We start from the raw sequence: 15,370 nt of genomic DNA on the forward strand, positions 1-15,370 counted from the left end.
GTTCTAATTAATTATCAAATGTTAAATTTTATTTCATCGTACTCCCTGTATATTTTTCTATACCTGTACTTAATTTTAAGTTTCCAAGTGATGTACGTTTTTGGCAGTGAAACGATGTATTATAAAGTTGAACATTTAAAACAAAAGGCGTTGTTTAAGATTTTATTTTAATGTAGAGAGAAAAAAAAACAATAAAATAATTAAATAGAAATAGGATTAAATTTGAATCTAAGTCGTTTCATAAGTGATAAAACGGATACATAAATATAAATATAAACTAAAAGTTTTGTTTGGAAAAAAAACTGTTTTTGGGACACTCGGCTATCAGTTGAATTAGCTGATAAGATAATTGACTTATTTTATAATTGCTTATCCTGTAAATGTTTGCTGGCGTTTTTACACTGCTGATTGAAATGAACGAACAATATGTTGAACCATCGAGGATTACAACAATGAACGCCGCAGTTGAAGAAAAAAACAGCTGTGTCAAGGTTTTTCTTTTTTTTATATCAAGGTTCAAGGTTTGAGTTGCATGATATGAAGTTAGATGTTTATATGTTCGTATATTTCCTGTCAGATACTAAATGACATCGCAAACGAGGCGATAAAAATTTCTAACAGCGGCAGAATGGCAGAGTACGTATAATATTGTTCTTGTTTTCTTTATACAATTCTGTTTATTTGAAATTTACAAAAATTTAAATTCATTAGTTTTAGGTTTACATTGCAGTCATTGTTTTGATTTTCACCTGATATTCTACGACGTTTTTTACGAGTACCACACTGTAAAAACACACTAATCGTAATTTTTTATTGTAATATTAATTTAATTGGAGTGATTCATTGAATCTATGGTAATTATTAACGTAAAAATTACGGTATATCTAATTTTTTGATCCGTAACTTCCGGTTAAAAAGGAATTAATGGTAAAAAATACCGGCACTCTTAGTACAGGTTATTTTTACCGTAATTAGATCTGAAAGTTTTTGCAATGCACGAATTATTTAATTGTGTTCTACTTTCGAGAATCTACTACTTCTTTACGCATTCTGCATTTCATTTATTCCTAATTAATAAATTTTAGTATTTAAAGAAAAAGTTAAAATTTTCGATACACTATTTGGATTGAAACAAATTAAAAATATAGAAATATTAAATTAATTTAAAAAGAATGCAAAAATGAATATATTAAAATACTTCTAGTTAGTATAGAATTTCTAGTTAGTATTACTAGTTAGTATATATATATATATATATATAGTTTATATATATATATATATATATATATATATATATATATATAGATATATAGATATATATATATATAGTTTATATATATATATATATATATATATATATATATATATATATATATATATATATATATATATATATATATATATATATATATATATATATATATATATATATATATATATATATATATATATATATATACATATATATAAATATATATATATATATATATATATATATATATATATATATATATATATATATATATATATATATATATATATATATATATATATATATATATATATATATATATATATATATATATATATATATAAACTTACAGAACTAAGAGAATATGGAAAAAAATATAAGCTATTTTACTGTCATAATTCATAAACCATTGGAGGGAACTGGGATATTTTGCGCATTTCTAGAGAAATGAATCTGATATAACAACATAAATGAACATTCTGATAACAGAATGTTATTGATGTGCATAATTATAGGTATGAGTCGAAGATTTCTTTTTAGCTCCACTTTAAACTGAATTATATTATATTATATTATATTATATTATATTATATTATATTATATTATATTATATTATATTATATATAAATATTTTTAGTTCGTACTCTTACGTTTGTAAATAAATATGTCCCACTTTGTTTAAATTTCGAATTAGTTTTGAAGTAATTAAATAGTTTATACTGACGACTACCGGTTTTTTGAATTTTTGGAAAGACTTTTTGAATTTTCTTTTTTATCAATCTGGTGTTTTTTAAACAATCCAGAAAGGTTAAGAAAAAAAATAAGTATTTCTTTACATTGTTTGCACGCAGATGCAAAATATTCTTCTTTTATTTAAAAAAATTCGGGATTAATTTTATGAGGTGGTTCAACATCTGAAAAATTCTATTTTTCACAATTCCGTATTTGACAATATTTGTCAATCACCACATTATTTGTTATTCGGTGTGTGGAATAGTAAAAAAATTACCTCTATCCAATTTTATATGCAAATAAATGTATTTTAATTTTTATTTATAAATGGTTTATCCATAGTATTCACTTGAATAATTAAGCATAAAATCATTATACCAGTAATATATTGGTGAAAAAATCAGCATAATGTGTAAATAGTAGCAGTAGAATAGTTTACTTTTTTTTACTGAAGTGAATGAACTACATCCTAATATATACTTTATTTTACAAAGATGACAGCTTTTTTTCCTTACTTTATCGAATTTGACATATTAAAGTATTTTAAAGGATTTCACTGAATTTATATTCACTATTGGTAACGTTTGATGAATTGAATATCTCATTCATTGTTCACTTTCCAAATAATAAATAAGTGAAAGTGCTAAAACTCTGCTTATTTTTATGCATTAAAATGAATCCCTTTGGTTATACCAAAACTATTTTCTTAGCAGTAAGTAAATTTGATTTAAAGATAATTTATATGCTTGTTTGCTGATACTATATTAGACAAATCATACTTACTTCTTGGTGTTGAAATTTGACTAACTTGAGTTAGCCTCAAGTAACAGCTTCAAGTCAAATAGTGTAGAACGCAATTACTCATTATTTTGATGAGATGAACTGGTAAAAACGTGTTCTGTATAATCTAATAACATAAAAAAACAGGTAAGGACAAAATACATTACGAACAAAATAAAAAAAAAGGAAATGAAATTACTTTAGTATTATTGACTGTATTGGGACACATCTTTTAGTTTTTTTGCTTGATTTCATAATGTTGTTTAGTACTGAATTATTGGTTATTTACTTTCTTACATCCTGTACGAAGAACTGGTGTGTTGTAGTTTGTAATGCCACTTCCCAATCCAGCAAGCCTGCTTCGTCAAACCCAGCGTATTTAAGCAGAGGGTGCAGCTCTTTTTTTTTTAGAGGCGCCATCTATGGTTAAGATTATGACTCCAGCCACACACACGTCAGTACCCCACGAGGTATGATTCTTTTTGATTTTTTTACCGTTGTGAACAGCCGACACAATTTGAGCTTACGACTACTATTGTACGACACAATTTTGAAACCAATCAAGAAGACAGGGAAGCTCCTGGATCTCTATCCTCAGAGGTATGATTTGTAATGGGTACATTGAAGACTTTGTGACCCGACAGCTTTAACGTGCATCAGTCACCATTTACTGCACGGGGAGTCTTTGAAGGGCTTTGTGACCCGAAAGATTTAACATGCGCCAGTCAGATTTAAAACGTAGTACACGGGGAGTCTTCGCCGGCAGGGACCGAATTCACGATCTCTTGGACATTGGCTTAACGCCCTACCAACCAGGCTATCTCGACCTGGGTATTCAGTTAGTATGTTTGAAAAATTATAATCGTATATAAAATTATATAGTATATAAAAATTATTTATAAAAATTTTTGAAAAATTTATTATGATTATTATATAAAAATTACACAAAATAAAAAGTATATGATATAAAATTCTAATCGTAAGTTTTTGGATTTTACGAAATGCAACCTTAACTAAAATCTTGAGATAACTCTCATTTATTCAATTTAAATTAATTTAATTTAAATTTAGAAATAATTTAATAAACTTTTAGTTTAACATTTTAATTAATTTATTTGAATTAAAAATCTCTTATTCATAGGTCAAAAAACTTCAATATTTGTTACAATGTATTTGAATCGTCAGAAGGAAGCATTCCAGACTTGACACCGGTCATTTTCTTGCATGGAATGTTGTGTTCTAAGGAAATGTGGGACAACATACCTCAGGCTATAGCTGATGAAACAAAGAGAAAAGTAAGATTTTAATTTACTGTTACATTATTCGCTTTTCTACTTCATATATTTTAAGCATAATTCATCATTCTAAATGAACACTTTAAAATTGCGCATTTAGAAAAAAAATTGGGGCTCTTCTCTAACCGTGGTAACATTATTGTCAACTACAACTAATTTTGGAATTTTACTGATAATGTTATATGAGCTAAATATTTCTTACATACGAAAATACATCTCGATTAAAAAGAAATAACTACGTCATAATAACTTATTTTGCATTGAGTTTCAGAACTCCAGATTATCTTAACCTTCTGAGGCTCAGGCTTCAAATTTTGGCACAAAATTCGATTTTTACCTAGAAGTATGAAACTTTAAAGAAATGAAACTCGTAAATATAATAATATATATGCTTTTGCAAAGGCAAAATTGATTCAGTTAAACTGATTGTTTTTTTGTTATTAAAAAAATTTAAAATTGATGGGGGATTATTCAAAAAACTAATAATATCATGTCAAAACAAATTATTTTAAGATTGGTTTATTTTTTATACTTGTATGAAATTTTTTCCCCAAGCGTTTCCATATACGCCAAAAAGATCATTCATTTACAATTTCCTAAAAAGAACAAAATTACCTAAAAGTCCCTCTGATGGACTTTCAGAACCTTCTACTCAAATTTACTTTGATAGTTTAAAATTCTTACTCCCATATTTCTGTAGTTAAAATATTTTTAAACTATATATATTTGAAAGTGTAAAATAATCCGATTAAGTATTTAACTTACCAATGTATATCATTTGAAGGTTTGTCCCAAAGTTTTCATGTCATTTTATTAGCCCAGAGAGTATTTTTCGATTATTTTAGAATCTTTATTCTTAAATAAATGATCCCAAGAAACTGAAGCAGTAAGATATTACTTGATTACCAACTTCATTTCCTTCAAAAGTACACATATTGGAAACATTGGACAAAATAAACGTGCTTTAAAACTTAGAATTAAGGAACACGTTTGTTATGTCCGCAATCAAGAATATGAGGAATGATCAATTGCTGCACATTGTTGGAATCTTGGGCATATATTTAATTGCAACAATATCAAAATATTTCGGTACTAGTCACATCAGCTTACCTTGATATGCCATTGAATTTTGTTTTGTACGTATGAAAGCTAATTCCCTTGTTGACAACGTTAGTTCCTCACCACCTCTCTATAGCCCATGGAAATTCGTTTTACCCTGGTTTGCCCCTTTCGGAGACTGTGGTTATTCTCATTTAGTTTTTCATAATTTTTTTTTCATTCTGAACTACTGTTGTTTTTCTAGTTTTGTTTCTCACCTTCATTTTTAAATCTTTCTCTGGCAACTTGGCGTTTTATATTTCATATCACTTTTATTTCATCTCATTTATGTCTGACAGTATTGAAAATGCGTGCATATTTTTGAGAGCTTGAAACATGTCGATCCATCATTCTATTAGATTAATTAAGGACTATAAAAATCTGATTTATCTGAAGTTCTTATATCTTTGAAGTTCTAAACAGAAGCTTGTAACAATCTCTGCTGTCATTAGCCAGTACAGCAGTTTTGTTTCACGTGAAAAAAATTTTTTAGAAAATAATTATTACTTTAAAGTATAATAGTGCGACGATTATGATAGAAGAACTTCATTAAACTTTAACCTGCTTATTGAACTTAGTAGCAGGCCTTATATATAAAACAATGTCACGCCCCTGGTATGCAAACGTGCCACTCTCCTGCCATTTTCTGAGTCATGTAATTAGCTTAACTGCCAGCATCGTTAAAGTAAGTTGTTCATAGTGAAGTGCAGTGTTGTTCATAGAGAAAAAAAACTACTGTGAAGGGTGGTTTTACGAAGAGTAAATCGCAAAAAATTTTAATAGTCGTTAATTTGCACTAGTTATTTAGTATTTTTTAAAGGCATGAGACCTACATGAAAATGTTTCAATGTTTGTTTAACCACTTTAACCATCTTAAATAGATTTTGTGATAGTTATGTGTTTTATAAACATTTCAGATCTATGTCTGTGATGCTAGAAATCATGGAGAAAACGATCATACAGATGTATTCAATTTCGATCTTACAGTGGAAGATTTATTCAATTTTATGGATCGAAAGGACATTCCAAAAGCAATTTTAGTGGGTCACAGTATGGGTGGAATGACATCTATTATTGCTTCTATTAAAAAGGTAAATGTAACTATTTATTAACATAAACGCTTGACCACATTGGCATCTTAATTATAGCGAATATGATAACGAATGAAATATATTAGAATGTGAATCATATTAACAAGTTTTAGCTGAAGTTTTAAAATTAATGTGCTAGTAAATTAAAATTAATACAATTTACTGAGCTTTATGCTTTATCTGATCAAAAAGACACTGACATTATCCCTGAATCCTCATAGCATGGAGTGTTTTTCTTCCTTTGGCTTGGTAGGTAAGAATTTTATTAACGTCTCACTAGAGCTAAACAATGGGCTATTGTGGACCTTTTAGAAACATCCCTGAGGATGATCCAAAGACATGCCATCACAATTTTGATCCACTGCAGAGGGGAGAGCTCTTCAGCTCTGGTAGCCCAATGGCCTGAGCACGAAGTCGAGTACTTTATGGTAGAACAGTTGAACGAGGACCGATAGCACGCACCCTCAGTCCCTACGTAGGCTGATGAAAGTGGTCACCCACCCGCTTACTGACCGCATTCAGTGATGCTTGACTTCGGTGTTCTATCCTTTAGCTTGTCTTCCTTAGTTCATGTTTTTGAAACCTAAACTATGAGATGAGGCAATCTGAACAATGGTGTTTTCCTAACTTTATGCTAATATGTCGGGAAAGGTTCATTTCTCTTGCATCAGAAGGACTCTCCCATTCACATATCGAAATCGATCATACATCAAAATAGGTGTTCAAACACTGGACTGACCAACTAAGAGTTCCGATCTCAATCCGATAGACGAATTGGAAAGCAAATTACGTAGCCAGCGAAACTTATCATCCTCAGTGACAGCATTCATTGCAGCTTTGATGGACGCCTAGAAGTCAATTCCTATGGCCACCTATCTAAAATTGGTGAAAAGTCCCCCCAGATTTTTGCATGGTGTCACGAGGCAAAAATTGACCAACATCAGATTGATATTTGCCTCAGCACTCTCCGAGTTCGTAACAATGGGTGCCCAATGCTTTTGGTCAGATAGTCAATCCTTAAGATAGCCCATAGAGCTATTTTCAAATCATACACCTTAAAATATTTTAAATAAAAAAAATTTATATTTAATTTTTTTGCCGATAATATTGGCTTGATTAGGGAAGTCCCCTTGATCCTAAAAATGTAAAAAGGGATAAAAACTTAATTCATTTAAATTTATTTAATTTTTCATTAGCAACAACTAACATGTATTACATTATTAATGATTTATAGTTAAAACGAAAATCTAGCCGGCATTTACTTTTAACAGTAGACTGAAAGAAGGGTATTAAGCAGCGTTGCTAATTTTTAGCACATGTGATAGAATTTTGCGTTTTGACCAATAACAAGCAAAGTTCTATTAATAATTGGTCAGCATTTTTCACAATATCTGAAGAACAGTAAACTAAATTAATACAATTTGTAAATATTGGTTTAGCATTTTTTATTGTGTTTTCAATTTAGATGTTATGCCTTGTTTCACAAACCAATAGCAGTTCACCATATTGTAAGTAGGGGAAAGGAAGGCTAGCTTGAACATGGGGATTGCGGAACTTTCTTATTTATTGGTCAAATTTTCTCTGTGAGACATCAACACTGATGTACCGTGTGCAAAAAGAAGAGCAAAAAAAAAACGGATCACTTTGAATAACTTTTGATGTAATGATCGGATTTTTGCTTTCTAGGACTCTAATTAAATTATACTTCAAGTTACGAAATCAGACGCAAAAATCTGCTTTCTCTAAATAAACATATCTTCTTTTGGAAGGCTTTGGATTTCTGAACCTCAAAATATAGGAAGTAGCCATAATTTGGGAAAAATGGTGTTTGGTCAGGAGCGTGTTTCAAAGTTTGGTCCCCTTAATGTCAATTTTACTTTTCTCAAGATTTGCTATATCTCAAGAATTTTTTAAGCGAATTGAAAAATTTTTACACCCAATTATATCATTTGTTTATCCAAAGATAATTCCGTGCAAAAAGTAACTTTTAGTAAATACCTATTATTTTCTTAAATTTTATTTAAAAATGGTCTAAAAGTTTTGAATTGTAAAGTCTTCAGTTTCTTTGCATCATTTTAAAGAATGCAATTTTATATAGCAAAATCGGTTGTTCCTGAGAAATAATCAAATTTTGAGCATGGGACTTGTTTGAAATTCAATTTCTCAGAAACTGTTCAACTGATTTTGCCCAAATTAGGTATTTTGCTATATAAAATTACTTAAAAAGTAAAATCAATTTTTTTCTTGATCGGGAATTTGGATTGTTTGAATATTTTTCGAAAGAGGACAGCACTGGAAATTTTTAATTTCACTTAGTTGTTTTGAGGATCTTGCAATTAATAATTTTTGTTAATTATTATTTTTTGATAATTAATATTTAACTGTTTCTTTCTCTTTGTTGATTTTATATGTAGGCGTGTTAATGTCAGTGTACTTCTGACTTAAGTTATTTTCGTTTTAAATTGTGTTTCTCTGGTTATTAATTTTATTTTGCGGTATTGTATTACACTTTTATTTTGCTTTCCTTCATGGGGACTCGGGGTATATTCATATTTTTGATTAACCACTGACTACAGAAATGCTCCAGCATGTTAGCACGGCAGTGTGTATCACTGATGAAGTACTGTTTGTGCCAACGTGCGTTTCTTTAACATTTGATTGTTTTTTTTTTTTTAAATTCTCACATTTTTACATAAAAAAGAATGTAATAGAAAAAAATTATATAAGACTCTTGGGAACAATATTGTTAATTGGAACAGTATCTGAGGAACATTGGTATCAACAGACAGAGAACAATAACGTCGAATAGGTTAAGATAAAGGGAACTGACTGAGGCGACTTCGGTTGGGAATCTGCTGCAGTGCTTGTTGTTTCTAACGACTCTTGAACAAGCAAAGCTCGCCAGCCATTGGACTTGAGAATTAAGTCATGAATAAGCACCTTTTGTTTGTGAAAAAGAAACATGTCAGTCACTGAGCATGTACCCATGGTACTGATCAGCGACCGAAAACAGGACTTTCGAATCCACAGATTTTTACGAACATGCATATAGCAAGCACTCGGTAGATCTTAGCGAAGACGGCGATCGAAACCAGGCTTCTCCGAACCAAAGTCCGATTTTCAAGCCACTGGGCTACCACGGCTCTGCTGCTGTGCTTAAAAAGTTATAGAAGTTAAACTGTGGTGCTAGTAAAAACAGTAGAAAACTGAACGATGATTTGTTGGCTTTTCGTAAAGTCACATTTTAAAATAACCACACTAATCTTAAGATTTACATTCCTATAATTATCAAATGAGACATGTTTTTTATCTCCTATAAGTATATTTATGTAGTATAACACTCAATACAAATAAATATGGCACTTGAAGAGGGTTGTTTTACAGCTTTCATAATTTAGTTCTTTCTAGTATCCCCTCAACATTTTTGATATAAAAATAACCAAATCAAACTCGGCAGCTAGATGGAAGAGCAAGGGGTTTCCTTGAGTAGCCCACAGCAACTTTTACTATACATAGCTATATTTTTGTATTTTTTAATGGCTCGAAAGATGAAGAATGTAAGGCATTTTTGAGAATACAAAGAAAAGAGTACTCACTTATACTGCGTTTAAAATAAAAATTTAAAACATAATTCCATTATGTTTTGAATAATTATATTAATAATTGTAATTATATTAATAATTATGTAATTATATTAACTTAAAATTCTTACTTTGGAATATGCTGCTAACCAAGTCTTCAATGTTTTTTTAATGTAGCCAGAAAGAGTAGAGATGATATTTTCCGTTGATGTATTTATTAAGAAAATCCCGAAAGAGATGACAGAAAAACTCACTCAATTTACAACTTTGTTCGCCAACACTGTGCGAAATATTCCAAAAGAGACTCCAGAATCTGAAGTTGTCAAGACCGTTGTTACGCGATTGTATGAAAATTTCCCCGAAGACTCTGTAAGTATAATTACCTTCTGTGTGTTCATAAAGCTCTCATATTTTTCTGAAGTGGTACTAATGCGTACTTAAATATAAATAAAAACTTGTTTCATAGTTGAAAGGGAAGAGAGGTCGACATGCCTCGAGAGCTTAATCACGAAACTTATCTTCGTCAGTATAATGTAACACGTGAATGATGGAAACGTAAAACAAGTTAGAAACAAAAACAAAAGACACAGTTACCTGCAAAAAATAGAAGAAAAAAGTGATAAAAAAGCGCGGTAGATGAGAAAATGGCGATGATATACGGTGGTAAATAAGGAGATGATATATTTCAACGAGAAATATAGAGTTCAGGCAGATCTAACATCATTTAATAGAGAATTGTCCTGACGAGAAGCGTCGAGTTTCGCCACCTGAACCATGTTGACCTTTTATTTGTTTCTTCTATGAAAGAAAAATATTTTTTTTAATTATTTCAGTATTTTTTTTTTATGGATTTTTCTTTCATTGGTTCTAAAGTGGCTCGTGGCCATAAAGTGAACCGAAAACTGACCTACTGTGCGCATGTGAAATTTTTTCTTTTAATTTTGTAATTTAATTGAAAATGTACTGAAAGATTTATCGAAACTATAATATATATATTTTTTTTATAAACTATGCATAAATCGAATTTACTACACCAAGAATCATACATTAAAAAACTGCCACTCCGAAAATATTTATCCACTGTCCGGAACAAGTATGCTTCTCTGACAATGGGCTGTAACAGAAGTTCTTCACAATTATTACTTAATTTTCCTACTGATAATTCTAATAATTTGCTTTAAAAATTTGTTTATTTCTTTTGCTGCAATTCTTCCTTTCATGTTTTATTTTCTTGTCTTTTTGCTCAGTGAACATAACAACATTGCAACATAATTGTAAAGGTGTTGCGGGTGAAGGATTTTGTGCACTGATCTCGTGATTACGTGCCATAAATGTTCGATGGGATTCATGTAAGGCTTTCTTGGTGGCCAAATCATTCACTGAAACTGTCCAGAATGTTCTTCAAACCATTCGCGAACAACTAAGGGCCAGTGACGAAGACACTGGACGTTAAGTCATGCAGTTAGTAAAGGCACTCAAATTCGTCTTCTGCTGCTATATCCCATTACAGTCAAATTTCGCCGTACTGTCCTAACGGACATGTTCATTTCACGTCCAGCATTGATGCTTACGGCTATTTGACACAATGTAACTTGCCTGCTGACTGACATTTCTGCGCACACGTCTGCAGTCGTGATCATTAAGTGCAGATGGTTGGCCACTACGTAGTCCATGGTGGGAAGTCACGACTGAAATTATGTATTCTCGGCACACTCAGGACACTGTAGATTTAGAAATGATGAATTCCCTCATTATTTCCGAAATAGAATGTGCCATGCTTCTAGTTTCAACTACCATTCCACGCTCAAAGTTTGTTAATTCTCGTGTTATATTTACGTCAAAAACATTCTCTGGTGAATAACATAAAAGACACATAAAAGACATGCCAATCCACTACCCATATATACATTTCGCACGCGATTCCACTTCCATCTGTATATTTGCATATTACTATCACATGACTTTTGTCATCGTAGTGTAAATTTAAATAGTTACAACCAAAATAGTATCCTTTACGGATAGGAGTGATAAACCCACGTGTTCTCCGTGTTCAGAAAAAAAACGAATGTTGGGCAATCCTTCGTGCGCCTGATGAACGCCAACATCATCCACTTATGATCTTTTAAAAGATCACGCGTGATTGTTATGTGTCTTTTTTTCAATTAACTTTTACCATTTTGGCGTAAACAATGTATATAGCTATTATTATTAATCTAGATAAATTTAATCAATTTTAACTTAAGGGTGATAGATACAACTTTCCTATTTAAAAGCAATAAGTTTCATCGATTAAGTCAAGCAATATTTATCTTGCATAAAAATGATTGCATGAAATTTATATTTCGTAGGATTTTCAAAAGGAGAAAGAATCTATGATGAAATCAAAATATATTTTTAAAAGGAAACCTGATGGAGGGTATGATGTATCTTTTAACGAGGATGCAATTTTGAAATTTGCAAAAGATGCAGACCAGTATGAGTGTGTACCAGATGGTCAATTTAAGGGTCCTGCTTATTTCCTTTACGGCACTAAATCTGATGTTCAAGTGTAAGTTATTAAACAATTCTGTTTTATATCAAATTAGTTTTGAAAGCTACTTTACTTTTTAAACCTTACTTTTATGATTGATTATGAACAAAACTTTTTTTTTATCAATTCTTTTAAATAATCGGTGTTGTATGATTTATTTTTCTATCACATGAATAATTTCAAGCGTGTTGTTAAAGAATTGACAATTGCCTATGAGAATTCTTTTCTTCCTGCATTGGAGTAAATATTTCATAGATTTCAAACATATTGTTAATCAAAAAAAGTAATAAATAAATAAATATATAAAAAGAATATTCAAGTAAAAATAATTTTTGTCAACTTAATTTTGAAATAATAAGGACATTTAAGAAGAACGACGCAGTCAATTGTTGAGAACTTTTGATAAAAAAAAAAATTATTACGCATTTACGCTCTGAAACATGAGAATTTTTCTTAACATCTTAAAAATTACGTGAAATTGTCATTTTGCTAAACTTATAAGTTGTTTTATTATTTTATAAATTTCTTTCTTTTTCTTGAAATGCTTTTCTTCTTATTAAATTATTTTTCTTTTTATTAAATTATTTTTCTTCTTATTGAATTATTTTTCTTTTTATTAAATTATTTTTATTTTTTTATTAAATTATTTTTATTTTTTTATTAAATTATTTTTATTTTTATTAAATTATTTTTCTTTTAGAAAAACTTTTATCAAAATAATTAGTCATTTATTATTTGTAATCATAAAAATTAATAGTGTTTAAAATTAAGTGTCGAAATGATTTTGTGCAAATTAGAAGTTTTAATGCGCTCATAGTAAGTTGTGCATTCACATGCGTTTTCCAAATAAGCATGTTTCCTAACCTCATCCTGTCGATATATCAAAATTTATTAATCAGATTCCCATATTTTCATACGAGTAGTATTCTTTTAAATTGTATACAATGTAAGGTTAAGGCTCTTAATATCGTTTTCATTTTAAAAAAAATTTCTCAAAAATATTCAACAACATGTTTATAATGTTTAAAAATTTTTTATTTATCTGCTAAAATAATTTTTTTTTATTAATTATGCTATCATTATTTAAAAAATTATTTATAAGTTTTAATAAAATAAATTTATAATTTTTTGTTCTGTAATTATTAGTATTGTATTTATATCAGTTTGAAGATCATTAAATACCATTAAATTAGCTTTATAAACATAATTTATTAATTTTAATAAAATTAAAATTTTTATTATACAAAGAATGCGCAAGTCGCGATGTGTGAATGGAACAATTATCATTCTGGAATAGAAATAGGCTATATAATAAAATATTGTCAGACACTTGGATGCGCAGCATTGTCTAGAAAGTTCATATACATATAGTCTGTCCACGAAAAGAACTCCCCTAGCCTTTCGTCTGGAGCAGTGGCGGTTATTATGGTTACGAGGTTTAGCTATTTCATGTAAGTGTGTTGATTCAATATTTACAGCAGGGTTTAGCTCGAGTGGCTAGTAAAAGGGAATTTTGGAGGGAAGAAGCCTCTTTGAAATATTTTCTTTCTCAGCAATAGACGGCCTTCGACTTTATAGAAAGGGAAATTTTTTCTATTGACAAACTATACATCTCAGAGTTCACACTGTAAAAAATTTCGGATCAAATTACGGTATAAAGGACCGGCACTTTGGGTGCATCATCCGTAAAGTTTATTTTTACAACAATATTTATTTGATTAGAGTTATTTAGTGATTTTGCTGTAATAATTACTGTAAAAATGTTGGTAAATCATATTTTTGGTCCGCAACATGTTCCGAAAAATTTATTATACTGTAAAAAGTACAAGCATCCTCAGTGATGGTATGTTTTCCCGCAATTTGATCCGTATTTTTTTTAACAACGCCCTGGAATTAGGGATCAAGGCCAAACCGTATGTAACGCCATACACCATGATAAACCGCACTTGCTTAGGTGTGTGTTCGATTATATTTATCCAAATAGTTTATCGATTGAGATTTTTAAGATTTCGCACATCTTTTACTGATGATAGACATTGCCGAGCTACCTCAAAAAGTTTTAAGGTACTTTGACTTTTTGTGAGCCATTCTATGATTTAAAACAAATATTTTTCATAAAAATATTTATTTCTTTTATTTTTACTAAAACTTTTATTTTGAAATAATGCATAGCAAACAGACTATTAAATATTACATGACTATTTAAATATTACTTCTTTTTTTATTTAGATCTAAAGAGGAAACCAATATAAAGATGCACTTTCCTGAAGCAAAGTTAATAGCATTTGAAGGAGCTACACACAGTTTGCACATAGATTTTCCTGATAAATTTATCAAAACACTTTTAGATTATTTGTAAAGAAGAGACCTGAAGTTTTGAACATTTATGTAACATAATCATTTCTACCAATCTCAAAGCCATGTCATGATTTGTCCTTTTTTATTTAATTAATATGTTAGCATTATTTTTAAATGCTACATGTGATTGTAAATTGCGTTAAAAACACTCACAGTAGTTTAAAGCATGCATTTCATAATTTTTAAATATCTGATTTTTATTTAGTTGAAAGGGTGAAAATTATGTATATTTTTCCTTTCGCAAATATGAAAAAGTTTTTATTAAATTAGGGAAAATGGCTTAAATCTGTTTAAGTTAATTGCAATTTGCAACACGTGTATAATATTTTTTACTATTTCACATTTGTATAATCATTGTATTTTTTGATGATATATATATATAAATAAAACAAGATTTTTTTACATCTTAAATGGCCAAATAGCAGGATAATTTTTGTAGTGAAACTCAGCCAAACAAGGCTAACCCTTTCTAGTACTCTTATTACACCAGAAAATCATATGTTGTATGTCCAAGATAAAAAAAGAAGATCTAACTATGTAAACTACTATTTGAAATCTGTTAAGGGAGCAATGGCTCTGAGCATACAGCCAAAGAGAGCATCTAATCATCGACTAAAAATACTAAAACTTTAAACCTATAAGGAATATTTTTA

General features: G+C 29.5%; 1 protein-coding gene across 1 annotated transcript; it reads left to right on the top strand.

The window, feature by feature from the left end:
• The first annotated feature begins 389 nt into the window (after positions 1–389).
• LOC107455947 (sn-1-specific diacylglycerol lipase ABHD11) lies at positions 390–15,128 on the top strand. The gene is made up of 6 exons (XM_043047468.3): positions 390–636; positions 3,906–4,059; positions 6,075–6,248; positions 10,007–10,198; positions 12,178–12,377; positions 14,589–15,128. The coding sequence occupies exons 1-6, from the start codon at positions 548–550 to the stop codon at positions 14,716–14,718; spliced, it is 939 nt and encodes a 312-aa protein (XP_042903402.2). The 5' UTR covers positions 390–547; the 3' UTR covers positions 14,719–15,128.
• Positions 15,129–15,370: the final 242 nt, after the last annotated feature.

The sequence above is a fragment of the Parasteatoda tepidariorum genome, chromosome 2, assembly GCF_982258835.1.
Source record: "Parasteatoda tepidariorum strain Cologne lab strain chromosome 2, Ptep-v5.0, whole genome shotgun sequence".
Classification (NCBI taxonomy): Eukaryota; Metazoa; Arthropoda; class Arachnida; order Araneae; family Theridiidae; genus Parasteatoda; species Parasteatoda tepidariorum.